The 25638-nt window shown below is 45.6% G+C and overlaps 1 protein-coding gene and 1 long non-coding RNA gene across 2 annotated transcripts in view; one reads left to right on the forward strand and one right to left on the reverse strand.

The window, feature by feature from the left end:
* LOC142925099 (uncharacterized) overlaps nt 1–25638 on the reverse strand; it is a 137674-nt gene that overhangs the window by 89324 nt on the left and 22712 nt on the right. The window lies entirely within an intron of this gene.
* LOC116943749 (uncharacterized) overlaps nt 1–25638 on the forward strand; it is a 191585-nt gene that overhangs the window by 69497 nt on the left and 96450 nt on the right. Inside the window, exons 7-8 of the mRNA XM_076067955.1 lie at nt 3291–3329; nt 5821–5943. Of these exons, the coding sequence (XP_075924070.1) occupies nt 3291–3329; nt 5821–5943 (162 nt within the window). The remainder of the gene's footprint in view (nt 1–3290; nt 3330–5820; nt 5944–25638) is intronic.

A 25638-nucleotide genomic window follows, 5' to 3' on the forward strand; every position in this document is an offset into this window, starting at 1 on the left:
CCGGCCGCGGCCAACATCGGCGGAGAGTGATACCTGAGCCGGTCCTGGGCCTCCCCATTCTTCACGAAGTATGGTCACATGGCCGCCACGACTGCCACGGTGTGCGAAAGGCCTTTATCCAACAATGGATTGCCAAAATGGGCTGTCATAAGAAATGTATATTAAATCTTGCATAGGCGTTTCAGGTTGCACTTGAACGGATCTCTGAGGTGTCCCGCCGTGTGTCCTTTGGCACGACGAGTGAAGTCGCACTTCATGCGCTGGGTGCATCGACCAGGAACTCAAATTCTTCCCAAAAAATATATATCCTAGTTACGTGAAGCGAAACGTCGGACACCGCTCCAAACAATACGTGGCAAGAGCAGAAAACACGGCAGAGAATCGGATTCAGTGTTAAAGGGGCATCAAAATAAGGGTAACATTTGGTTGGCAAAAAAAAATACATTATTTCTGAAAACCTTTCAGCTGTCAGCGCGGCACATTGGAAACCTGAAAGTAGTGAACAATACTTATTGCCGTGAACTTACTGCTGACTCTCTTCAATTTTTCCCTAGGTGAAATCCACTTGTTAACAATTAAAGGAATATCTGGCTCCATTTTCATTCAATTTCAGGAGCTTTCAACAGGTGTCTTTCGGGTATTGTAGTTTTTTTCAGGGGACGTTTTCCTCTCTACTCTCCGTGAAATAAATTTATAATATAGAGCAGTCAAATTCCATACTGCACTACAAATTGTATGAGTGTGAATATTTGGTAACTGATAGGTCTATGAATATATAGTTGTATATTCACAAATAAGCCGATGCCTATTAGGTTTAGCCTGAACCAGCTGAGAGCCTGAACCAGATGAGGGCCTGGAACAAGTGAGGTCCTGAACAGGTGAGAGCTTGGACAGATGAGAACCTGAACAAGGTGAGAGCTTCAAAGAGATGAGAGCCTGAACAAGGTGAGAGCTTGAACAAGATAGAGCCTGAACAGGTGAGAGCTTGAACCAGATGAGAGCCTGAACAGGTGAGGGCCTGAACCGGGTGAGAGCCTGAACCACGTTATAGCCTGAACAGGTGAGAGCTTGAACCAGACGAGAGCCTGAACAGATGAGAGCTTGAACCAGATAGAGCCTGAACAGGTGAGAGCTTGAACCAGATGAGAGCCTGAACAGGTGAGGGCCTGAACCAGGTGAGAGCCTGAACCAGGTGAGAGCCTTGAGGTGGCGCTTGAAGGTGGATGGCGCTCGGATGCTGCGTATCATTGCGGGTGATTTGCCCGTAGGCTTAGTGTAGCTATTTATATGTAAAACAAGATGAGAGGCATAAAAACCGCACCGCATTCGCCATAAGCCGAGTCATAACGGCTCGGTAAAAAGGCGTGCGCGAGAGAGCCGCGTATTCGCAAGAAAGCTCTTCAGGGATTTCACCATTGACAGGGAACGAGGGGGGGTAGCATTACGGAGGCTTTAGGGGAAGCGGCAGCGCTAGCAGCAGCAGCAGAAGAAACAGAAGCGTGACACTGAACGCGTTCAATGTTTTCCTTTTGAACCACGGGGCCCGAGAAAGCGCCGCCACCGTCGGCGTGACACGTCTGACATTTGTCGGGCGCGATCATGGCCATTGTTAACGGCACGCGGTGGATTTTTCCGTTTCCTATCAAGGAACATGAGGCGGTGGACCAACAAGACATCGCGATATCTAAAGCGCTCTCCAATATTAAGTCATTTGCACGTAGGTTTTAATCCTTTTTCAAATCGGAATCCGAATATTTATTTGTACTGGAGGAATCCGATAAGCTAAAAAGCTCTTTTTCACAGAAATCTAATCGGGGCAGGTTTAGAACGTTACAGCAACACACGATACAAAAACACGATACCCTTTTTATGAAGAATAGGTTTTTACCCTTTCTGGCAATAAAACAGTTGTTTTAAGATGTTAAAACACCAAGCTGAAACCTTTTGCAGGGAATCATGTCTGCATTAACCACTTATACATGCTCTGACAGTATATGCATTGTCTTTGAAACTGATTGGTCCACACCAGAAGCATTGTCTTTGTGCTGTTCGTATTTTGGCGTCCTCTGATCTAACACAGTTTGAGACCAGGCTCTAAAGAAAGCTGTCTCTGGTGGGGACCAGTCAGTTTCAAAGACGATGCATTTCTTGTCAGAGCATGTTTTTTTTGTATTTTCACCAAAAGAATATGCGGTTAATGCAGACATTATTCCTTGCAAAAAGTTTCAGAATGGTGTTTTAACATCTTAACACAACTGTTTTATTGCCAGAAAGGGTAAAAACCTATTCTTATATTTTGATACTGGCAAGGGAGGTGCCACGACCCTTTTCATTTTTAAAACAATTCTCTACGTACCGCGGAAGGATATTTTATCAAATTTTCAACCAAGACACCCTTGCTAATCTCGTGCGTGTGTATGTCTAAAAAAAAAATCTATTAAAGCACATCGAGTTCGACACACACCCGGTGTACATCACGGCGCTACTATAATCAAAATCACGCGGGCTATTGTGCACGGTTGAAACATTTTTCAACTCGCATCACATCAGTGCCCTGCCACCACCTGCTCGATGCTTGTAATCCCCATATCACACGGGGCAGAGTTGAAGAGAGGGATGGGTGAATTTGGCAGCGAGGCTCTTGGGGATTCTGGGGTGGGGGTTTAGTTGTGAGAAGAGAAAGAGGGAGGGTTGATCAGATTTCTTGACATTGCTAAATGGTGCAAAGTTGAGAGTGAAATTGATTTTTTTGTCCGTTTTTTTTTCCTTCTCCTCTCCCCTTTTGGTATTCGCCGGATCTCCGGCGAGTAAGATTTTAATAGAAAACCTGTCGTCGCTCTTCATAGCCCAGCTCAGCCGCTTGCGCAGCGTCTCCCTGGAGATTCTGCGAGGGAGTTGAAAGGTTACCGTAACGACATTTTAATGGTCTCATTGGGCCTGGCCGATTGTTACACTCCTGGGGATTAATGTAAAATGAATGTTGTCTTAACGCATTTTTTTTGTTAAATGCTTGAGTAACTTTTAATGAATTTTACATGCTCTCTCTTTTTCCTCTCCCTCCCCAGTTATGCTCTCTTACCATTCGCATTTCTTTAATTCGCTACACATTTTATCCCTCAATTTGCAAATCTCTCTCTATCTCTCTCTCCAGCTCTACTTTTTTATCGCTGTCCTTCCCCCCCCCCCCAGCTCGCTAACCTGGCTGTCTGGCTGTCACCCACCGATTTACCCTGTCTCTCTCCCCCCAAACCCCTCCAACTCGCGGACTCCCATCACGCTCCACCACGCAGGTGTCCAAGCAGGTCATGCAGGCTGTGTTGACGCAGCAGGTGAGCAATCGAACACCTACGATTGTGACACGCGGCACATGGAGGGTTGGAAGGCAATAGCGAGGAAGGTCGAGGAAGGTGCAATGGTTGTAATTTGCCAAATCTTAAAAGAAAGAAAATGCAATAGCGTCGCACAGTTAGAAACGATAATGCGTCTGTTTTGCTCGAGCACAATCCGAATGGAAACGTTAATTTTATTTTCGCGTTTTATTTGAATCGTGCATCAGATATTGCAGAAAACGTGGTGAATTTTTACGTGGCAGAAATAAGTTCGCACATGTTTTTATCGCAAACCGTCTCCATAGCTACATTATTTAAAATCAATGTTTTTTTGTCTAATTGTTTATATATGTTACAGAGATAAATCACCCCTGATTTAAACACAGAGCACAGGAGAAGGTGTAATGGTTGTAATTTGCCATATTCTTAATATACTAAAAGCATCTTCTTTGGTTCTTTTGGTAAAGTCACGTAGAATGAGAATTTCATTGTTTTATTTTATTCTTTTATTCTCATTCTACGTGACTTTACTGAAAGAACCAAAGAAGATGAATCCTTGCAGTCACGAAAGCTTTAAATCGAAATTTATACTAAAAGCAATAACGCTATAAAATAACAAAAGCGTAGTTTTTTTTTCCAAGCACACTTTACATACTAAATAAATAAAATACCGTAGGATGTTATTTGAATCATGCATGCATGAAACCTAAGAAAACTGTAGTGGTTTGTTTTCTGTATGGCAGAAATAGGTTTCAAAGATGTTTTCTGGTAGCTGTCTACATGGCGACATTGTTGAACAAAAAAAAAGGGTTGCGTCATCTACTTTTGGTTAAATATCTCAGAGCGCAAAAATTCCTCCATATTCTCTCGGGTCTATTATTGTTTAAAGTGGTCCATTGGAGCTTCTTTTTGGCCTTCGTTCAGTTGTGCCTCAGGCAAGGTATGAATGGAGTGCATCTGTGGCCTTGTGCATAATAAACATCCCTCAACACCGCAAACAACAACAGCAGCAGCAGCAGCAAGGTCCTCTGTGCATCGGCACCGCCAAGAAATTAAACATCCTCAATTAAAAAAAAATCCAGCATTCATCTCCTTCGCTTTGAAGGTTTAGCCCCCAACGTCACGGCTAAACCGAGATCCCCTGCATCGCTGCGCGGGAAGCAATAACTCGTGAAGCATTGTTACCTTTGACACGCCGCTAAGTGTGCGCTCAATAATGCCGCACGTAAATAACCGCCGCCGTGCGGGGCCACCGCCGTGCACAGCCTTTGGCGCATTTCCCATCGGTTCACGGGCGACTTCATGACCGCGGCTTCATTCCGGTCGTGACGCCGGTAGCTGCAGGGAAGCCGCATGCACAATCGCGCCCCAGTGACGCTTAGAACACGAATCGGAAAATCAAGGCCGCGGACACCTCGAATCGCACGTTGACAATCAGCCTTCGCAGTTGACACCCCAGCCCGTGGTTCTCCGTTCTGCATCTCAACACCAAAATAAATAAAACCGGAAACCATCGGTGGACGAGCTTTCCCACGCGCAGCTCCTACCGCCTGGAGTAGCCCTCCCGCTCCACGTCCGACTATTCAGCTCCGTCACATTGTTCACATCTGAACTGAAAGGCGTTTTTATTCGTCCAGGCATACGCTAAAAATAGGTAATCACTTTTTTGTATATTGGATCGATTAATATAAATGAGTCGTAACTTGTTGGCACTCCACTTCACCTCCTGTGAAGGTTTCCTGGTTTGGTTGGGAAGTTGACATTGTGGTCTGGAATGTTACCTAATGGACTCGTTTCTTTGTTGTGCTCACTTTTTAGTTTGTTTTGCTTTTGGGTTTGGTTCGATTTCTTCATTTGCTTATTAATTTTTCTATTTTTCTTAGGAGCAGGGTTTTCATTTGCTTGGTAGTGGCCTGATGTGGGATGTTGTTCTTATAATATAATAATATAAGGACCAAAAATATAATGAATGTAAAGCGTTATAATATGCCATTAGCACGAATGGCGCTGTATAAAATGAAAGTATCGTAAAAGCGCGTGGACGCTGGTGGTAGTTTTATTTTGGTTTATCGAGCATTCCAGCCACGCCACATCTTCATAGCATTCTCAAGGCCCTGGCGAGAGCAGCAGACATATGTGTATAGATTAGATAGGGGGCACACTGACACAGAGTAATGAACATGTCCACCCTATTTTTTTCAAGGAATTGCACAATGTACGGGGAATATGGGAAATCACTCCAGAGAAAATGGATTTTTTTTCTTTTCCATATGTATTTACAGGAAAATGCGACGTTCAGCGCACTTTGCTGCGAAATTATAGGAGAGCGGAGAACATTTACAGGAAAGCCTTGTCTGCGGTCTTGAAAGGCCGAACAATAGCATTAAATTGAAATTCGTTTGGATGGACCTGCTGCTGCTGCTGCTCGAGTTGACTCTTTTATGTGAGCGGCACGCTTGTGGCGGGCGGTGTGTGCGCGTCTGCCACCTAGGCTATGAGGGAGCAATGTACGGCGCTGAAGGCGCGGCTCATGAATGTGGAGCGGCAGAACCGAACCCTGGCCACAATCCTGCTCGAGACCCTTGGCATCCCCGCCTGCCCTGGGGGGCTGCAGGTAACCCACTTCTGCCTTTGTGGACGGCGGCCCGTCCGTGTCTTGCTATTGTGACGGGTGGCCCTGCAGGAGGGCACGAGGCACCTTGTACGCGTCCATGGTGGCATCACAGAAAAAAAAAACTGCGTGTGCGTGCGTGTGTGTGTATGTTGAACTTCTATTGCACCGAACGCAGCCAATCGGAGTGCCCGCACTGCACTACGAACCCGGCTACCTGAGTTTGATTCCTGCTCATGGCCACCAACACCAGTGACGATTATCTGAACCGGTCCTGCGCCTCCGATCCTGTCCGTATGCAATTTTAAATCTCATACTTTCTCTTTTACTTTTTTGAGTAATTTGCTTACCTCTCCTATACTTTGCACTCTGATCGTTTTTTTTTATATTGTTTGTTGTTGTAACTTTTTGACCCGCCCTTACTGAACGTTTGGGTGAAAAAGAGCTTCATAGCTCATCGGATTTCTCCAGGATAAATCATGATTAATATTATATTTATACACACACTTTACACGACTCGGCCTATCTTGCCTTTCTCGCTATGTATGGTGGATTCGGAGAGTCTGGCTTGGCCTAGGATTTGCTGAGGCAGGTAGCTTGAGGGAAATATTCAGGCCCCCCCGTGTCTAAAAAAAGTTACTTCCTTAAGCCACTGTGTCTCAGAATCTTGAGCTCTTTTGTCCCCGACGATGCAGTGTTAGGAGAGGTCCTAACCTTCAGGGGTTATCTTCTTGGTTCTTTCGGTAAAGTCACGTAGAAGGGAAATAATAGAATGATAAAAATGAAACATAATGAAATAAAATTATCACGACGTTTTGGCCACAACACAAGTAGCCTTCCTCAGGTGAAGAAACAGAACTGTCGGAAAGACAGCACTCCAATGAACACTGCTAAGCTTGGCAGCTTATTTTAAGCTGGGTGGGAGGAGCAGAGCGCCTTGACAAAGAAGTTTACATATAACACAATAATTTAGCATTGAAGTAGCTGTGTTAATGTGAGAGATTAGCAGGATGTTAGAGTCAGAAATTAGCATGTAACTGGGAGATTACCAATGATGTTAGTGTGAGGAATTTAGCATGTAACTGGTCACGGAAGTAGCTATGTTAAAGTCAGAGTTTACATATCAACAGAGGCATTTAGTATATTGACGCTAAAGAACTGCATCTACCAAACTATCATACAATAAACCGATGTGAAATAACTAAATATAAACTACAATATATTTTGATTTAAAGCTTTCGTGACTGCAGGGATTCATATGCTTGGTTCTTTCGGTAAAGTCACGTAGAAGGGAAACAATAAAATAATACAAATGTAAAACAATAAAATTCTCACGACGATTTAACTGCAACACAAGCAATCATCATCAGGTGTGAAAACCACAGCAAGAAAATTTGAAAAAAGTGGCGGTTTTTTTAACGTTAGCACCACGGAGAGCGATTTGGCAGTTATTCAGATGGACGAGTCCATCTATGTTCGGAAAAGAGGAGGGGGGAGACGAAAATAATGAATGCGGTCTGAAAGCCACCGTAAGCGTGAACAACCAATTAAGACCCGAAATGGTTTATCAAATCCTTCCAATGATTGCTAAGCCAGAATCCATCTTCTCGGTTTAAATTGTCTCTGTGTTTGTATATGTGGATAGCCTCATGAACGAATCTCTCATGGTAGCTAGATGACTTGCAAAGAACCTCTGTCTTGGAGAAGTCAATGTCATGTGAACCTACTGAATTATAACAGTGATCTGCCACGGCTGAGGTGTTCGTCCTACCATGTTTCAAGTCTGCTTTATGTTCACGGATGCGGTCCGAGATATGTCGTTTGGTTTCTCCAATGTAACTGCTACCACAGAGCCAACTTAGTCTGTAGACGCCCGGGTACTATATGTCTGGAACCACATCTTTTACAGACGGGACCAGATCACGGAGTTTATGTACTGCGTTGAATCGGACCTGGATATTGTGTTTATTCAGAATTTTCGAGATCTTTTTTGTGACCCCCGCAATGTACGGTAAGGTGATGGTTTTGAATGGCTTCTCAAGAGGATCCTTCTTCATGGTTGGAGTGATGGATTTGCGGATTGTGTAGTCGGAGTAACCATTAGCCTTGAGAGCTTGGTGTACATGCTTGAGTTCACTGGCAATGTGTTCCTGGTTGGAGATGCATTGGGCTCTATGGTATAGTCTTGATGAGGGAATTCTTCTGGGATGGATGGTGGTGGGAATCCGGCTTTAAGTAAACATCCGTATGGGTAGCTTTCTTGTAGACAGAGTGGCTCATTGAACCATCAGGTCTCTTTTTAATTAAAACATCCAAAAAGGGCAGCTTGCCATCTTTTTCGACTTCCATGGTAAATCTGATGGCTGGGTGTATGGAATTGATGTGATCGAGGAATTGGTCTAGAGCAGGCCGGCCATGTGGCCAGATGACACAAGTGTCATCCACGTACCTCTTCCATAAGGTCGGGTGTAGAGTGGCAGTCTGGATGGTGTCAGTCTCATATTTCTCCATGAAAAAGTTGGCTACAACCGGAGATAGGGGGGAGCCCATTGGGGTATCTTCAGTTTGTTTGTAGAAAGTTCCATTCCAGCTTAAGTATGTGTTGGTTAAGCAGTGTCTCACCAGGGGGGGGTACATCATTATGCAGTCATTGATGAACCAAGTCTTCAATGATTGCGATGGTGTCAGGTACAGGAACTTTGGTGAATAAGGAAACCACATCAAAACTGACAAGCAGGTCGTCTGGGGACAGGGACATACCCTTGATTGTCGATACCAGGTTTTAGAGTTTAGTACCACAGAGGTGGTTTTTCCAGTAAAAGGCCGGAGGATTTCAGACAAAAAACGAGCCAGTTTGTAGGTGGGGGAGTTGATAGTAGAGACAATTGGACGATGGGGTGTATCTTCTTTATGTATCTTTGGAAGGCCATATAATCTTGGTGTAGTTTATATTTAGTTCTTTCACATCGGTTTATTTATGATAATTGGGTAGTTGCAGTTCTTTAGCGTCAATATACTAAATGCCTCTGTTGATATGTAAACTCTGACTTTGACATAGCTACTTCTGTGACCAGTTACATGCTAAATTCCTCACACTAACATCATGCTAATCTCCCAGTTACATGCTAATTTCTGACTTTAACATCCTGCTAATCTCTCACATTAACACAGCTACTTCAAAGCTAAATTCTTCTGTTGATCTGTAAACTCCTTTGTCAAGGCGCTCTGCTCCTCCCACCCAGCTTAAAAGACGCTGCCAAACTTAGCAGTGTTCAATGGAGCGCTGTCTTTCTGACAGTTCTGTTTCTTCACCTGAGGAAGGCTACTTGTGTTGTGGCCGAAACGTCGTGAGAATCTTAGTTTATTATGTTTCATTTTAATTATTTCCCTTCTACGTGACTTTACCGAAAGAACCAAGAAGATGAATTCCTGCAGTCACGAAAGCTTTAAATCGAAACTTCAGGGGTTAGTTTAGCGTTCGTGAGCCTACCCCCTTCTCGCGTATGTAGACGTCCCTGTATGAAGTTGTTAAAGCAGTGGCGCGGTGGTGAGCAGCTGCGCTGAGTTCAATTCCCGTCCACAGCAAACGTCAGTGGCGAGTGACATCTGAACGAATCGTGACCCCGCAATCCATTTCAACCAACTTCACATTGGCCAGCATGGTCAAGTGTGGTCACGAAACCCCCAATGACCGATGTGGAATGGGGAGACCTTCATCCGGCAATTGCTTGACAAAGGACTGTTAATTGTTATTATGTTATACAAATGAGAAGGTAATTTAAGTAAAATAGGGCCCAGGTATGACTGATAATATAGTTATACGTACATACCTACCCTCTTCACAAAAGCCAGTGTGAGCCGATTGAGAGACAAATCTTAACTGCAGGGATACCTATGGGGATTACAGGCATGAATGGCTTAGGCACAACCAGTACAAAAAACGTGATGCTGCTACAAACGCAACAAACGTCATCCAATAAATATCGCCGGTGAAAATTGTACGCGGTGCAAGGTGACAAATGAGAGCTCTGCATTGTGGACACTGTTGTTATGGTCATGTCAGTTGATCCCAAGAGAAAACTCAACAAACTACGTGATGCGTTATTATTTACCCGTGTGGTTTTTATTCCCATGATTAATTTTGTAAATAAGCGCAGTGCAAGTGTGCAAAGGCTATACAATTAATTGAATGGATAAGCAAGACAGGCTGTTGTTCGAATAGCAGGGATGGCTACGTATGGCGAAAAAGGAGTTCAACACACATACGTACAAATGTGAAATGGTTGATATCTTTATATTTTCTGCCGTCTTATTTTCAGAGTAGGCGCCCCTAATCTCACTGTATGTAGCTTCGGCTCAAGCATGTCTCCTTGTGTGACTCCCCTTCTACTATGCGTCAGACATTGACGAAATAAAATAGAACTTGAGCTGAAAAGTGCGCAAAGAAGCATGGAAAAGGGGGATGCTCAAAAATTAATGAGAGACAGAAAGAAGAACGCAAGGATGAGAGAGTTGAGTGGGCTTGGGCAGGACACTCTGCTGGAATTGGTGAAGTCCAGCGGTCAAGGCTAACAATGGAATAGCAGCCAAAGGAGGCAGCTGGCCTGAAAGGTGGGCATAAACCGTGGATGTCGAGCAATGGGAATTCGGTGGATGCGGTTTGGCGAGGCCTGCGTCCATCTAGCAGTGGATAGGTCATGGCTGACGATGATGACGCCAAACAGGGGGCATCGACGCGGTGTGGCACTGCATTGATTTGGTGTCTAAAAAAAAAATCCTCTTTGTTCTTAGGATTCACGATGTGCCACATCAGTTCTACATGCCTGACATTTTCCAACCTAGAATTTACAATGCCAGGGGACTGAGCCCTTAAGAGCAGGCTTATTGTGTTGAGCTATTGACCCCCGAAAGCGTTTTACTGTGTACTAAATATAATCCTCCCTGAAATACTCCCCAAATCGGTGCGAGTGATTTAGGCATGGCAACAACCAATTCCACGAATTGATTCTGAGCATCACAACCTATTAATCTGCCTTTTTTTCACATTTGTTTACCTTTGCTAGGCCGCATCCAACAACGGCCACATTGTAATTTAATCACTCATTTGTGAGCACGCGCGGCGCATAAATTACGTAAAGTGCGTAACCGTTAAAAAATATATCTATAGGTTTTGTCACTTTCAATTATCTCATAAGTGATGTCTTATTGGCATCTAATTCCACGGTGGGTCTATAAGTTGTCTAATGAAGCGAAGAATGATGAAATTTATACGACAGGTTCTTCTACGTGCGTGGGAGTTTAACGTGTGCTGGAAGGCAATCTTTTTTCCCCGGTGAAAATCGCGCGTCTGTGTTTCTGCACGGAAATGCTCGCAAAGTGGGGATGGCGGAAGCACATCTCATTGATACGGTTTTTCTCCCCGGCTCTGTCGTGTTCATCCCAGATCACCTTTTGCCGAAAATGCAAATGAAGTGTAAAACAAAAAATCCTACGAACACATGCAAGTGCAAAAAAACCGAAGCATATATATATATACGTTTGTTTAGGAGAGAGAGAAAAAAGAAAGGGAGAGTTTTGTTTTTCATTTTTACACACTGATGGAATATTTTTTTTGCTGCAGAAGAACAAAAGGCACAATACGGTACTTACGGCGGAGAAAGAAATGGGTTATCTCAACGTCAAAATAACAAAGGGTATTTGAAGGAAAAGCACGTCGTGCTATTGTATGCAATGGTTCATTGAAATTATAGAGTCTGGGACCGGAATTCAAAGGAGGCGTTTAAGAAATCTCGCCGAGTCGGTATTTAGAAAAATTAACCTCAAAGGTTAATCCTCCTCTGTTCCTGCATTCGCAGCATCAAGAATTGCCGATGGGGGTTTTTTTTCTTCCAGAAGCACACTGGCCTAACAAGGACGAGTAAGTGCTTGCCAGGCCACCAAATTTAGTTGCATCCTTTGACTTTGTACACTTTACACACAATTATATTGTCAAGCTGTCGAGCCGATGACTAAATCACACCGAGCGCGCCCCAATCTTGCCGGATCACGGATGATAAGGAGGGTCTCGCCTCGTTACCGCCTGGATATGAGGTGACCGCCAGTGGAACACCAGGTGTGTCGTAGGCATGCGAGGTGGCGGCAAACGGCAGGCGGCATGCCAGCAATGAGGTGTGGTATACGGACAAATTAACTCGCTAGTCCTGAGACTGTTCGTGAGTTGAATCTACCTGCGCGGTAGCTCAGGGCGTTAAGCACCCTGGTACGTGCGGGCGTTTCATCGGGGGTCTTCCTTTTTTCCTCCCACAATTACGCTACGAGACGCTCAATCGTGGGTTTGGGCCAAGTTTTGTGCCGTTGTGCGGAGGGAGACCCTCCCGAAAATGTTTGTTTTAATCTTACGACTCGGCGAAGCTTTCCAGGGCAATGAATTGACGTGACTAAAAGGGGTAAAAGTTACAGCCCCTTGGGAGTTTGCTCGCTCGCGCCCACTGTTTGGAGAAAGTGTCTCCCACTGTTTGTTGTGCTCGAGATCCCCACCCAGAGAGTATTTGGCCTACTCTTGCAACCCCTGGCCAGACGTCTTGGACGATGTTGAAGTGCCCACACTTCACCCCACCACACGTGAACCTGCCGTTCGGCTGACTGGTGTACCCCATTTATACTGCTGCGATCGACGGAGATGGGGGCGGGCGGGGAGGGCGGGGGGGGCATTTAAGCAACTCGCCAATTGTTTCAACTGCGGTGGCTGGGTAATTAATTGCCGCTAACTAGTTGGCGTTAATTGGCATGCACCAGCACGGCTCATTGGTTTGGAGGCGCGACCGCGGTCACGGCCCTGATAACCTGCCGCAACGTTTGAGAAACATTGCCGCGTCGCTGTTTCTTCACAAAATTGAGAGTATCCATTATAGCCACATGGGTGGCGCGGGGGTGGGGGGGGGGGGGAAGCTCCAGGGATGGGGTGAAGAGTGGTTCCAATTATTTTCCTAATCGTTTGAAAGATTTTCTTCGCAGAACTCTTGCAATGAGGCCCAGAGCTAATATGTGTGCAATTAATCAACGTATTTCATCATCTGTGAGAGCACCTTTTGAAAGTGTATGGGGCCAGCCCTGTTGTCCCACTGCCGACGGCACCTGGCTTCCTTGTCCCAAGATCTGCTCTTGCAACCCCAGATAAGGCGCTGGTGTTACGTTCCCAACGGTGTCGCCACTTGACCTCTGAGTTGACCTTCGAGCCCCTCACGTGCGATCCTTGGCCGGGCATGTATAAAGGAAGCGTGTGTCACGCGCTTTCCGTAATTCGGGGACGCAATTTTGATTAACGAATCACTCCTCTCTCTCTCTCTCTCTCGTTTGTCACGCTTTGCAAGCAAGCTTGAAAGCGTTTGCATTTGCTGCGTCGTCAGTCTGTCCGTCACATGGAGGGGGACGGGGGGCTGGGGGTGGCGGGGTTTGCACTGTGACTTTCGTGAAGGTGATCTGATGTGGACACAACTTAAATGTAAAGTTGCGTTTTGTTCCGGGCTCACCCGATAGAAAACCGACCACAACGACGATCCGAGGGTTACCACGCGTGTCCCCCCCCCCCCCCCTCGGCCGGTACTGCTCTCTCAGCGCCGGAGTCTCGTCGTGGCTGACGAGCATGTTGCACACCTGTTGCGAGCACTGCCGTTATTATGGTGAGCTGAAGAATCGCTCACTCGACGTATCTTTGCGCCCCTACTGCCTGCCTGTGTACGCATTTAGCGCGGAGGTAAACATACGTAGTGCACACCGCGCTACGGACCCGACCACCCGAGTTCCATTTCAGCTCGCCGTCAAAATTTGCGACGAATTTATGAACCGGGCCTGGCCCTCTCCCTGGTCGACTCAGCCTCAAATGGGTACCTGGTTGCGGTGTGTAAACAACAGCACTGGGAATAAAGAGGCGGCCGGGCGTGGTGTTGGCCACCCACCGTCTCGTGTGCTGTGCCGGCCTTCATAGGCGCTCGCTAACAGCACTTGCCCCAACATTCTGTGCCCACCGCACGCAACCTGCCGATCGTCTAACCTTGGTGTGCTATGTGGACAGAGGAAGGGGGATTTAATGAACTTGCTGTCAAATCATTATCAGTCAGGCACATGTGTCCTTACGTCCACGATGAAGCTTAAACACGAGGATGTCTTATACAGCATTTAGTCCATTGGGTGCTGAAGAGCCTTCAATTATGTGCCAAATATATAATAATCAACATTTTTCCGGAGAGCCTGGCTGTCATTTGAATAAGAAAATCCGTGAATGGGTTTCAGGCAGGGCCTTTAAACCACTACTGTATTACTTTTCTTTGTACGGATTTCATTTAGAAGCGATTTTTGTTTTGTTTTTGTTACAGCAAGGGTACATGGGCTGTCACAGTCCACGATTGCTTGCTGTAAGTACATTTTATGGTAATGTCATTTTGGGAGCTGGATGTACGGAGAGATGCGTAAGAGACCTCTATAATTGTTGACGGAAGATGAATTGACCCAATTGACAGCCAGCTGTTACTTGCTTTGCACTGGGACCGATATAAGTCTGCAGATATGCTCATGTCATTTTACAAATACTAGGGGTTTGTTTTGGTTTAAAGAAACATTCAGAAAAGTTACCACAGCTTTTTTCACGGTTACACAAAACGAAATAACCACAGTGGCCTCTACGTCAATGGAAATTAATTTCGGTTTCTTTTGCTTCCTTAAAACTACTTTTTTTTATATAACGCTGCTGTGGAGTATTTTACTGAAACCGTTTACTGCTGCCCTTTGTCAACTCTGGCCGGAGGCCGTGGGTTCGATCCCGACCCTGACGCCTGTACAGCTGAACCCCTCTTATCGACGGTGATTGGTTCCACGAAACCGGTGATTTGGTCGTTAAGCGAGTATAGGAAATACATGTTAAAGGCTTAATTCGTTCCGATGGCATCGAAAGTTACATTTTTTTATCCAAAAAGGTACTTTATATATTTAAACAATGGATATCAATACATAAAGAAACTAACACCATTATAAACACGTAATATTAAAAGAAGCATGGTTAGTTAATGCATTGATTAATATTTACTGTACCTACAACAGCCCGTCGTTGCACTACACTACACTATACACTACTATACACTACACTATAAACTACTATACACTACACCATACACTACTATACACTACACTACTGTATACTATACTACACACTACACATTGGGCTTTATAGAGGCCCTTCGTTAAGCGATTAGTCGTTAACAGCGGTGGTCGTTAAGAGGGGTTCTTCTGTATTTTTTGAGTTTGCATGTTCTCCCCGTGGTCGTGTGGATTTTTCCTCTGGCTCCACATTTCGCATTAACGCACGTTTCGAGTATTTGGCTGCTAAATATGCCCACGTGATAGGCCACTTCGTTGAGCGACCATTTTTGGCCAGGTCGTTTCCGGGAAAGAGCTACATCGCTCAGTGGGCCTTACCTAGTAAAATAAAACATTCGTTTTAATGTATGTATGTTGAACTTCTTTCCCACCGTACGTAGTCAACCAGGCTAATCGGAGGTGCGGGGGAAGGACAACAAACTATGGGGTGGGTGGAGCTGGGGGGGGAGTTCTGTTTCCCAGTTGAGATATTCGAACCCTGGCCATCGGCTTTATAGTGCATTGCCCTAACCACACATTCGTCGTTCCATCCCCATGTAGCATAATGAATAACAAAATACTAAACGTACTTCCATGAATCTTTGTATCTTCATTGTGCAGAAGTAATCCGTATAAAGTCCATTGGCTGTTTGGCCTTCAGGGGTTATTATCCATACGTAATATGTTTTGTTCTGCTGATTTCATATTTCTGCTGATTTCATTTTTTTTAAGTACATTATTACTTTGGGTATTCGCACCATTCTTAACAACGCAAGGTTATCTCCAAGTTTCAGGATTCCTTCAACCGGGTGGTGAGAACTCAAAAAACCAGGATGAGTCTCATTTTGTAAGTGACCTCGGGCATTCGTCTGTCAGTATGCTGGCAATCATTTATATGAAGTCACGATTTTAGTAATTTTGCGGTTTAATTTTCGAATTTTGCCAAGGTGGTATGTTTCACAGATAAGTAAAGTCTGCCAGTGCCGGGGACAATACTGTTATTTGGCATGCCCATTTAAGTAATTTTTTTCTCATTTGGCAAATTTGGACATCTCGTCTGATCACTAATTGGTCGACGTTTTTGCATGAACATCTTTGTCTGGAATAAGCAGCCGCTATCGTAACGGATCCCTCGGAGCGTTTTTACGTTTCGTTTTATTTCTTCACCACCATTTTTTTTATGAAACTATAACCATGTTTCTCTTTTCAGTGCCTTCAAAGAAAGGTTGTTTTTTAAACCTTTTTTTTTTCCTAGAGCAACCCATAAACTGCACTATGCAGCCAGCATTATTATTTTGAACTGAAATTGCTTCTTTCAAACGCAACTGGTAGATGTAATTGAGCTGTAGCTGTTTTACAACGTGTTCACGGTAAATTATATCCACTGGGTGTAGGGAATTGTTATTTATAAGTGATAATGTTGTACTAACAACAGGCATTCACACACTGATGCTTTCACTATACAGTTCATTGGTAGAATTTGTCTTTTCCATGACTTTAAATGACTTTTTAGCTCCGACCTTTAAAAAAAAACAAATCCATATATATAAATAAAAATCGTGCCTAGATTAGGTCAGCAGTCGAGTGTCACGTACAATCGTTATTTATTTCTAACCCACGGTGGCATAACACACTTTAGCAGCGCGCCACTGCACGTGCACGAGACATCAAAAATGGATTAAGGTTACTCGGGGCCCAAGGCTCGCTGCAGATGGTGACAGTTTGTAGGGAAGATGAGCCTGCCTTTTCAGCCGGGGCGAGGAGGTTAAGGGGAGTGGCGTGGGAGGAAGCTTTATCTCTCCGATGACTTTAGACGGGAATGCCAGAGTGGGCGGGTGACGGCAGGAGGAGGCGGTGCCCTTCCCATCGATACGCGGCCCCCTCTTCCCCAGCCAGGTCTCTGTGGCTTTGGGCTTAACATAGTTGGGCAGGGCGGGGGGGGGGGGGGGGTTAAGGTGCAGCACTGCAATTGCCTGTTCACCGCCACCGCTGGCAGAAGGACTTCCGCACAAATACTTGACATCTGTGAATATTGGACATCTGTAAATAAGAGCTTCCTAGCTCATCGGATTTGTCCAGGATGAATCAAGATTCTGATTCTGACTGACTAGAGGGAGCTCTGGAGAGCTTGTCTAGAGTGCAATGTTTGTTTTTCCTTCTCTTCTACGCTCGCTAGACATTTTGGAAGAGGTGGGAGTGCCCATTAATTTGGCCGATTCTTCCTCGCTGGCCTGACGAAGTGAACAGAAGAGGTGTTCATTGTTTCAACTGTCACACCAGGGGATCGAATCGAACCGGCGACCTCTGCATCACAGTGTGCTAGCCGCTATGCCATGGCAGCATCCAGCATTGGTCTCTTGGCGAGTACACTTTAATCCAGCCTTGAGTGACACCCATAGCATTTTGTTACCCCCGTGGTGATGAGTGAGAGGAAGGGCCTCCCATCTCCCCTTCCACTGCATGCCCGTGGCTCATGATCGGAGCCGTGTTATGGGATATTTCGCCGCTGTCTGGAGAGGCCGCTCGATAAAACTGATTTATTTATTCATTAAAGCGACCCAACCTGCCACAGTGTCCTGTGTGCAGCCTGTCACGGGCAGCTTGGTTCCTCCCCCATCACGCGGATGCTGCATAATGGCCTTATCCCGAACGTTATTGCATTTTGTGTACAGCTGTTATCGCTGAAGTGGGGTTCAATATTTATGCTTTATGTGGCATGTCTGGCATATCTGCACCGCTTCTGAACTTTTTGAGAATGACGCAAGCGTTCGGCATATTTAGCTTGTGAAAGTCTGCGAAATGTGTTTCAAAAACATATATATATAATCTCGAGAGTTATTTGTACCGATTTGTTGTTGTGATAAGTGTCATCACAGTAGTTTATCATCAAGATGCTCATTCCTGTAACGCTATCTTTTAAGTGATGTTGATCGACATCAACGTTTTTCTCATAATAACATCACCACAAAATTCCCTCGATTGTTTTGGATCTCAGAAGCTAAGCAAAGTTGAGGCTGGAAAGTACACGGATGGGTGACCACCAGCCTGGTGTTGTAGGCTTCGAGCTGCAAGGTTGCCAAGGAGATGGCAGTGCTAAGTGGGGTGCCGCGGTGGAGAGATGTTAACTGTCTTTCCTGGTATACAGGTAGGTCATGGGTTCAATCCCGACCCTGACGCCTGTATATGTCTATCTCCCCGTGGTTGCATGGATTTTTTTCTCCGGATCCTTCAGTTGTTACCCCCACATTTATAAACATACGTTTATAATATTTGGCTGTTGTGAATTTCCACACAATAAGTCACTTTGTTGAGCTGTCATTTGTGATGGCCAATGCCACTTCTGAAAAAGAGCTATGTTGGTCAGTGGGGCTTACCTGGTAAAATAAAAAAAATAGTTTAGCTTAATAGTTTTACCTCCTCGTATACAGGAAGCCAAAGACTCATTCATGGAATTGACCAAATATCTCAATGTTGCAAGGCCCTGCTGCAAAAAGAGTATGGAGACTGGGAGGCTTAAATAGATTTGTTTTATCTTAATGAGCATCAGTTATTCTACAGCCACATTATCTGCAACAATGATAGTAAAAACGGCATACATATAAAGTAGACAATAGCAATAACTGCAACAACAACAATGACATTAGAAACATTCCAATTATCTGCAGAGGGCAGTGGCAATTACAGTAAAGTGTGGGTGTAACCCACACTTTACTCATGCACACGCGACAATGCCGATCGGCCAATTGTGGTTGTGCCCATTGAATGTATAACTGCTGGGTGGATAGACGCGGCTGGGGGGGATTTTAACCCTTTCCTCGTTCCGAGATATCTGCAAGTTGCAAGGGGTGAGTGTCCCGTTCACGGCTGAATCTCGGGCCGCGCAAGCGGTCTGATGTTAATTTTACTTAGAGAGGCGTAGCAGCGCCGTTGTGTTTAGAGACATTGTCACTCTCCGCAGAGAACCATACCAGCGCGACCGCCGCACTCTATGGTATCTGGCGCCAAACTGTGCCACCACGCTCTCTGGCGTGGCCTTGCGGGACCCTCGTTACACCTTCCGGCCTGAAGACGTAACGATAAAGTTATATGATTTCATTTCGGTTTTCAGAAGAGAAACCCGATGACGTACTGGTACGCACTTTTACGTCATCGGAATAGGAGAGGGTGGAGAAACATTCACTTAAATTTCGATTTAAAGCTTTCGTGACTGCAAGGATTCATCTTCTTTGGTTCTTTCGGTAAAGTCACGTAGAATAAGAATAAAATAATAAATTGATAAAATAAAATAACACAATAAAATTAATTCACTGTTTCAACTGTCGCACTGGAAGACCGAACCGGTGACTTCTCTACGGCAAGTCCAAATGCGCGAACCTTCACACCACGGTTAGCATGAAATCGCTCGATTCCTTTCATGTGGTGGTTGGCTCATATGCGAACAAGGCCGACAGCAGCAGCAGCAGTCCCTTCAGCGCAGCCCTTGGCTTGCCAGCGGAATTCATATTAAAGCTATGGAGGCAGAATGAGAATTGCTTACGATAACATGAAAATAAGGATGCCGTTTTTTGCACGATAATATGTAATGCTCAGCGATTCGAGTAGTGTATATTTGTACGGTATGTATATATACGACTGTGTGGAGCCATGCTGTGAAACCCGGCTACCACGTCTAATAGGGCCAGGACAATCTATCAATCGGTCGATGGAAATTGATTCCTGACTCAAAAAAATAGACGCATTGAATGTGCTCTTCCCAATAATCAATTGTTATTGATTCTGAAATCTATACTCTGTGCAAAATTGGTGAGCTCACATTCGAACTCTTGTGTTATTGAGTGGACAGACAAGGCACACGGAGGTGGGGAAAACACTGTGTAAATGTAATGAGATGGGCAAACCAGAACAGAAAATTGAGAATGGAAATGAGAAAAGGAAAAATATGCACCACAGACAGGGCGGGTGAAGACAGGCGCGGCACAAACATCTGGATAGTGAATACAATTGTACAACAACGAAGACAAAACACGGTGCAGACAAAAGAAAGAGGTGAGGCAGTGCAAAAAGACAATACAAAGCAGGATGCAGAACGAGGCACACAATCCAACTGTCGTGTCACTGGACAGAGTAGAAATGAGACGAGGAGAAAGGTCGGTGCAGATGAGACAAAGAAAAATAATACACCGTGAGCACAGGAGTTGCAAATGCGACGTTACAGAAGTAGTTGCATGCACCGAGGCTGCGTTGGCGTTTACGTCGAGACGAGCCGATGGGAAGGAGATGGGAGAGAATACTGCCGGTTGAAACGATGGCAGTGATGGTCAATTAAAATATTTTCTTGCAACCAAGTTTAAGGGGCGGTGACTTTCATTTTAAATGTTTCATTGCCATGATTATGAGTACGGGCAAGTCGTCGGGTTATGAACAGAATTCGTTCCTGAGCCCCATTCGTAAGTCGAAATGGTTTGTAAGTCGGAACACAACAATGCACCGTAATTAATTCCCCATAAATTCAGTATTATTAAATGTGTTACGGTTCAACAAAAAAGGAAAGCATTGTTACACTCATAATTAAGAAGAATAAATATTGTGCATCGGCATGTAACACTGTAAAAAATACGATATAGTAAATAAAACATAAATTCAAGTAACATAAATAGAAAAATAAAACTTTTATTTGAACTTACCTTGAGTCGTTTACTGTAGTCGGAAGAGGGGGAGGCAATGAGTCACCACAATTGCTCAGTTTGCAATTGCGAGTTCGCGTTTTAAGTCAATGTTATTTTTTAAAAATATGTCATGGAAGCTGGTTCGTAAGTGCGGGTGTTTGTAAGTCGAGGACTGCCAGTATCACACAAAAAAAATATTTTTTTAAATTCACTGCCATTCACTAGAACGGTCGTAGGGGGGATGGATTGGGCTTGAGAATCGTGTCGAATGATACCTCCTTGCCCAAGGCCACACCGACCCACGTGGTGAAATGTGTGGGCAAACAACACGCCCCACGAACATCACAGTGTGGGAAAGCCTTCATCCACCAGTGGATTGGCAACAAGCTGTAAATCACGACATTATTTATACAGCAGATAGTGCCAGGCTGAATTCACTTCTTTGTTGAAATTATTTTTCTCAAACCGTCGATGATTTTGTGCGAGTGTGGCTCTTGTGGCAGATTCAAGTTATTTTTTTTTATGTCAGGCTAATCGAGTTATTTTGGCGACATTGCACCATTGGCAGTGGTACACAAGCACAAACAACAACAACAACTCCAACACATTGGTCAAAAACACCATCACCTTATTAGGAAAAAATAGATAAAAGGCAACGTTTTGGGCAATGGTCCTGCTTCATTCAAAAGCTGGGGAAACCAAAACATTGTGGTGTGTCAGCACTAACAATAACGGCAATAACACTGCCTTGTAGAGTTTTCCTTTCAAGGCAGTTATTGACGAATGTGCTGAGTTGTAATTATATGTTAGGGTTAATAATTATATTTTGTATCTTTAATATAAAACAAAAAAAATCCCCAACATATCACGATCCTACACTCTTACTATACATTTCTCTGGCCTCGGGGCTGACTTAGGAACACCTGTGTGATTAAATTACAATCGTTAATTTAACGTGTCTTGTATTTGCATAACTTTTCAGCCTAACTGGGTGAGTGTGTGTGTACTTTTGAGTGCGAGCATGAATTTTTTGCGGGGTAGAGCGGTGACGCATTGGTTAGCGCACTGCCCAACACACCTGATAACCAGAGTTTGGTAGCCAACCAGTGACGTGCGGTGAGGTCAATGGCTGGGGAGGCACTGGCTCGTGTCAGAGCCAGAGGGGGGCGTGGCATCACGGAGGAGGGCGTGGCCTCACTGAGGGGGACGTGTCTAACACGCCCCCCTCAGTGAGGCAGATGTGATAGCTGCCTCCCCTGGTGCTTTTTCATTGCAGTTTCATGACGAGACCGCCGAGCCTAAATATCCTTATGCACATACGTGAAATAAGTTACCTGGAGTATGGAAGGCGAGGACATGAAATGAAGGGGTCTACAAACATTACATTGGTGACATACTGAGATAGTAACAGGCACGCGCTTATTGCCCGCGCTCCATCAAGTTACTGAGGGGTTGCGCAATCAGAGGGGAGGCTGAGCTCGTCGCTGCCTCACCTCTCGTCTCTTCCTGTATTTGCAGCGGAGCTCCGCAAATTTGGCGATTTTGACTATAAAAAAAATTGTAATCGTACAGAAATGATATTTATAACACAGTTCAGTGGAAAAATCTTAATATTTATTTGATTGTTATTTTTTATATTTTTAGTGACAGCCATTTTCATTTTAGTATGACAGGTGAGGCTCTGCCTCTCCTGCCTCCCCTAACCGCACGTCCCTGCTCACATCAGTGGCCAGCAATAATCTGTACCAGTCCTGAACCTCCCCATAGATTAAACCATAGGTCACTGAGGCTGGGAAGACAAAGGCGTTCGCGAGTGGTGCTGGCCACCCACCCTCTCGTGTACCGCATCGACTTTCAGAGCTGCTCGCTAACAGCCCTTGCCCCAAAAGTCTGGTAAGGCTATACGGGGGATCTTTGTTTTTTTGGGGAGCACTAGTGCAGAGGTTAGTGCACTTCATCGATTCGGCGAACACCAGTGACGATTATCTGAACCTGTCTCGGGCCTCCCCTAGGTTGACTCAGCCTCAAATGAGTACAGTACTTGGTGAAGAGTGTAATCGTCGCGACTAGGGAAACAGAGATGGCCGGACGTGGTGCTGACCACCCACCCCCTTGTCTGCCGCGCCGGCGCTTAAAAAATGCTCGCTAACAGCACTTGCCCCAACATTCTGTCAAGGCTATCCGGGGGGATCTTTGTCTGCGTATGTGTGTGCAAGTTCATATAGGAGAGTCTGAAGGGTAATGATAAAAGTTCTCGTAGACATCTTTCACACGGTCTTCTTCGGAATGTGTCGCGGGTACAATTGGGAAAGTTCTGTTAACGAGCTCTTGATTGAGGTCAGTCTGGGCACACGGTTGAAGGTGACCCTGCTTGTAATGAGTATCTGCCCTGGCATTTGCTGGGGACGTGTTGGTGGTGTATCATTGCAATCAACACCCCCCCCCCCCTCCCGCCCTCCTTCGTACAGCGTGTGCATTAAAAATAACATACAAAAATGAATAATTCTCAAATTAATGACTTTGACCTCTGAGTTGCTAGACGCAGTGTCAAGCAGTGGTAAGTTTACGATGAGCTCCGTGAGTTTGAGGTTAAGATTTCAATTTTGCTGGGATTTCAGCATGAAACAGGCACTTTCAATAATTGGTTACCATCTGGCCAGCTATCTGGCCCCTTGCATTTCAAACGTGGAACACGCTTCTGGGACGCTGCTGTGACTCTGCCACCTGCTCAGCCCACGAAGTCCGCGTCGGCTGCAATGCATTCGTGGATCTGAAACGCCGTGTCCAGTCATTACAACGTAGTGCTGCTAAAGCGGCGGACGACGCCGCTCGCAATGCGAATCTGCGCAAAGCCCTCTCATTACATTTCCAATGCTTTCTGGGGCATCCTGACTCAAGGCGTTGGTCTGAGAATAAACGATCTTCTATAGCCCTAATTGTCTAAAGGAAGAGGGACCAGCTGCCACTTTTTGTAAAAAAAAAGATATATATTCCGCTTCATAATTTTACCAAGGAATTGAACAGGAGAGCTTTACGCGTGAGAAATTTCAAACAACCGCGAGTTTAACATATTAAAGAGCTCGCTGGTGCGTTGTGGGGTTCGGTGGATAGGGTGTGGGGGGGGGTGCGTACAGCGGTGTGGCTAATACTGCATAATGTTGCTGCAATCATTCAAGTGACAGGTTGGGTCCCTGGCCATGTGCTGTCTGGGGTGGCGAGTTGCCTCCCCCCCCCCCCGGTCAACTTCCACCGAAAGCGAAGCTCCTGGTGTTGAGAGCGCCAGTACCGAAGGGTAGCTTGCACCTCTTCTTCCAGCGTCTCTCTTGACCGTTCACTCTGTGATCCCGTCCTCTGCGTGGGCCATTCAACTCTTTCAATCGGAAGCGTCAGCCTCCACGCCTTCAGTTTAACACGTGGTAGGCTTTCGCGACCAATATCATCCATAATAGAGGGTTTTTGGGGGGTTAGATTGCGTACATATATAAACGTGTCGTTAAACCCGCCGCCACCCGCCACAACCAACTAGTAAGGGTTGTCACGTAAACAGAACGTGGCCAATTCGTTACTAGTACAGCACACCGGTGTGTTGGGGAGCAAAGCCACAACATTTCACAATCTGAATATGACGTTTCGCCGGTAATTACAAAAATCTGTCTGTCGTCTGATGAAGTTGCTGGTGGTTAATGACCAAACCTGGATGAACACATATGAACATTGCGGATATATGTTCAATGTTTTCTTGCTTAACTTTTCAGCGTAACTGGGTGAGTGTGTGTGTGTGTGTGCTTTTGAGTGCGAGTGTGCATTTCGTGGGTGGATCGGTGGCACGTTGGTTAGTGGACTGCCCAACAAACCCGGTAACCCGAGTTTGGTACCCAACCACGGCTGCTAACATTCGTGGCCAGCAACATCCGTACCATACCCGAGCCTCCTCATAGATTAACCCATCGGTCTCTGCGGCTGGGAAGACAAAGGCGTCCGAGCGTGGTGCTGGCCACCCACCCCCTCGTGTTCCACATCGGCTTTCATAGGTGTTCGCCCAGGAGCCACTGAACTCGCACCTGTGTCAAATTCCGCACCGGATAATCCCTTCTCCCACGCTGAGCACACGTGCATCTGGGTCTGCCTGTAGGCTCCAAGCGCAAACCAATATGGGGTACTGCTGTGAAGATTGTTTTTCTTTTTATTTTGCGATTGGCCTGTATAGCTCGCCACTATGTTTCGGGGCTGTGCGTCACGAGTTTTGCGAAGAATGCCCCAGCACGCGGAGCGGAACATTGGTCGACGACGACAAAAACGACGCGTGGCGCAGCCCCGTAAAACGCTTCGGAGAGAGCCGCGTCAACCTTACGTGATGTCCTTTGCTCAGCGTAAAGTGAATTTTATTTCTCCGGCTAAACGCGAAACACTTGATCAGCTGAGGCTCTTGAAAAAAAAATAAGCCACCGATCAGCACAAAAGCCACCTCTGCTTAGCCCCGCAGGGCCCAACTCTGCTCATCCCAGCCACGATGACCGTGCGTAATTAAGCAGCCACGGTCATTGAATCCGAATCTCGCGACAAGCCCCCCGAAGGCGACTGTTGCACGGCCACGGCATTCGACTGCCACATAAAGCATTAAATAAACAATAAACGGAGTGCATTAAATTAAAGAAGAGCATCAGTGTCCCCCGACACGTGAAGTAGAAGAAGAATCAATTACAGATGGATGGCACCCGTTGCAGTTATTGATAAAATTGCAGGTGCGCCTAATGGGGCGTGCGGCGCGCGTTGCAGGAACACGGGTACACCGGGAAGTGTTTGGCGTGGCGTTCCATTTTGTCATAGGCGCGTGTGCTTGCGATGATAATGACTTGGACAAAAAAAAGCCACCCACGAACCCCCCCCCCCCCGCGGCGACGTC

This window comes from Petromyzon marinus, chromosome 19 (assembly GCF_048934315.1).
Source record: "Petromyzon marinus isolate PM22_M1 ecotype Great Lakes invasive population chromosome 19, UKy_Petmar_22M1.pri1.0, whole genome shotgun sequence".
NCBI lineage: Eukaryota > Metazoa > Chordata > Hyperoartia > Petromyzontiformes > Petromyzontidae > Petromyzon > Petromyzon marinus.